Source organism: Belonocnema kinseyi, chromosome 4 (genome assembly GCF_010883055.1).
Source record: "Belonocnema kinseyi isolate 2016_QV_RU_SX_M_011 chromosome 4, B_treatae_v1, whole genome shotgun sequence".
Lineage (NCBI taxonomy): Eukaryota > Metazoa > Arthropoda > Insecta > Hymenoptera > Cynipidae > Belonocnema > Belonocnema kinseyi.
This window is the reverse complement of record NC_046660.1, coordinates 33,632,331-33,635,401: the sequence shown is the minus strand read 5'-3', so window position 1 is coordinate 33,635,401 and position 3,071 is coordinate 33,632,331. Positions and strand designations below refer to the sequence as shown.

Here is a 3,071-nt window from a genome sequence, read left to right as displayed (position 1 = left end):
AATCACATAAGTTTTTAGTCTTTCGCTGATAAATTAAAGTTAGAAAATAAATTACCCTGTTACAGAAGGGTAGTAGGTGAAAGAAGTAATGCAGAAAATCCACCTCGACCTTCTTAGGATATACAGAAGGGCAATTATTTATGATGTGGATGTTAATAATGGAATTTTGAAAACCCTTAAATCTGAATTTATACTTAATGCAGAAGACATTGAGAAAATATTGGAGGGAAGAACTAAAGAGGAAAGGGCTAAAATTTTATTAGATATACTTCCACGGTACGTATTAATTAGATAAAACTTGCTTACTTGATTTGAACTTTTCATAAGATAACACGATACCCAATCCTCTTTATTTCTTCCCAACAATACAAATTACTATTATTAAAAAAACACCCTTCATTTTTAAAACACCTGAATTTGTCTATATTATTTTCAGTTAATATAAATTATTACCCTTTGCAGGTGTGGACCTTTTGCTTTTGATATCTTTTTTGAATCACTAAAACAGCATTACGATTGGTTAATTTTTTATATGACCAAACATTTTTCTTTGTTGAAAATGTCCACTTCTGATGATATAGGACTCCACAGCAATGAAAATCCTCCACTTCCTGTAAACAGAAACAAAAAGGTAAGTTATACAAGCAATGCAGAGTAAAATTTACAACAAATGTATCAAATAATTCTTAAATTTATAATAAATAATTTTTTAAACAATTTTTCACTAGATATGTCATTACTTCTATACTCAAGATCAGTCTTTGGCCTTGCTGGCCAAAGCTTTGGACATACCCACTGATCGACTTCCATCTGAGGCTAAACAAATTCACAATCAATGTAAAGGCATGCCTTTACTTATATCGAAGTTTGCCACAGAATTCGAAACACTCAAAGAACAGCTAATCAATAGTGAAGAACGTTGGCAACATTATCAGAAAAAAAGGTGACCTATTTACAAAAAATTAATCTGCATTAATGAGGTCCTTTACCTTTAAGTATTTAATCAATGAAGTAAAAATTTTTTATCAAATAATCCAAAATCCTTATTTATCATCACAGATTAATCGAAAAAATCGCCAAGTTTTTGGATACATCCATTAAGGAGCTTGACCCAGACCTTCAAAACAAGTTTTACAAATTGGCGATCTTTGATACTGATGTGAATATACCCTCCAAGGTATTTTTAATTTCAAAATAATTTTTTTTTCAAAATCGATATCATTTTGATACTATGTTGCTTGTATTGTGTGCAGACATTGGGACACCTGTGGGGATTAAACCATCTGGAGGTGGATGAAAAGATGATTGTTTTCTGTCAAAAAGGTTTGGCTGTACGAAAATGGCAGGAAAAACTGAAGACCTACGTTTATATAATAAATGAAACCGTACTATCTCACCTAAAATTTAAACTACGTCCGAAGAAATTAAAGAAACTGCATCGATTACTTATCCAAAAATATCGGGAAGTTTGCAAGAATGATTTCGCGAAGCTGCCCGACGATAATTACAGTTATACATATATTGGTCATCATCTGGAGCAAGCTCAGTTGTACGAGCTGTTTGAGGTGTATTTAAATTTGGAATTCATCCAAGCAAAAATTGTAAACGCAGGGTTAAGTGACTTACTTAAGGACATACAAATATACGAGAAGCACATCATTCGTAATTCTAGAGAAATTAAATTAGATAACTTAATATCATTTCTTAAAGACCAGAGGAAAATTATAACGCAACATCAGATTCGAAACTGCCTTGATGTGGTTCAGGTCGTATTTTACCAAACAAAGGATGTATTTTGGATGCATCAAGCTAGAAAATTAGCAAAGAAAAGGTCTACCAGTCTCTACATATCTGCCATCAAGAATGTGGAAAATGATGGTGTTACATCAACATCTACCGAATCGACCATTGCTTCCTTCAATAAAGACATCTCCGCAATTTGTATCACTAAAGAGACCAATTCTCTTCTGGTAGCCACAGCAGATGGCGGAATTCATCTTAAGAATGTTGATACCCTAAAATCTCAATATTTTTCCGGATTTCACGAGAAGATAATTACAAAACTGATTTTGGCACACGAAGCAAAATGTTTTCTGGCATTAAGTGACGAGGGAAAAGCGAAGCTCTTTTTTCTCAATGGTCAGGAAATGTCCGATAATGGAAATAACAATCTAAATCCAAGAGAGAAACAAAAATTTTGGACTGGATTTTTTAGAAACGAGGATGACAGTTGCCAGACTTTTGTTATTGAGAATGATCTTCTTGCAGATATCTCTTTCTCTCCAGATGATAAATTCATCGTCGGTTGTACTCCAAAAGGGACTATACAGGTGTGGAATAAGAGTGGAGACAAGTTGCAAACAATCAAAATGAGCAATAACTGTTTTAGTAAGATGACATTTACAACAGACCTTTATCAAAATCTCCTTTTGCATGTCATGGATGAAAAGTTATGCCTACTCGTTGTCTATCAATATGGAAACAACAAGTTTGAATACAAAACATTATACAATCCATCGACTCTGAAAGAGGGAGAGAAGATGAAAATAATATTCTTGGGAGGATTGCCTAATGAAAAAAACAGTCTCATTTTTGTTTCTCAAAATAAGGCAGTGCATGTTAGGTGGCTTCAAGAAGCAAAACATCATCAGATTCTTAATTTCATAAAGCGAACAATAACTGGTATCAATGAACCAGATGCGGTTTTCGTTGGCGCAGCTTTAACTCATGACGGACAAAACTTAATTATAGCGAAATCTGATGGGTGGATTAATGTTTGGAGAGTGTATGCTTCTTTTGAACCTGTGGCTTTTTTCAAAGGAACGGTCACAAGTTTGGATACGCACTGGATAAAGGACCAGGGACATCACCGGGTATATAGCGAAAAGTTATTCACAGTTATTCGACTTGCACAGGGAGTCAGAAGGAATATCTACAAAATTATTAGATCAACTGCGTTATGAATATGAGCACTTAATATCTACGAATGTAATAGTTGCATTGATGTATTTTAGAAAAGATATATTCATATGCTTATCGTATTAAATTTTTTTGTTTGAGAATTCTTGACA

At 33.5% G+C, this 3,071-nt stretch overlaps 1 protein-coding gene across 1 annotated transcript in view; it reads left to right on the top strand.

The window, feature by feature from the left end:
* The first annotated feature begins 552 nt into the window (after positions 1-552).
* LOC117170825 (apoptotic protease-activating factor 1-like) overlaps positions 553-3,071 on the top strand; it is a 3,517-nt gene continuing 998 nt past the window's right edge. Inside the window, exons 1-4 of the mRNA XM_033357868.1 lie at positions 553-631; positions 729-943; positions 1,060-1,177; positions 1,254-2,873. Coding sequence (XP_033213759.1) covers positions 560-631; positions 729-943; positions 1,060-1,177; positions 1,254-2,873 — 2,025 coding nt within the window. The 5' untranslated portion in view covers positions 553-559. The remainder of the gene's footprint in view (positions 632-728; positions 944-1,059; positions 1,178-1,253; positions 2,874-3,071) is intronic.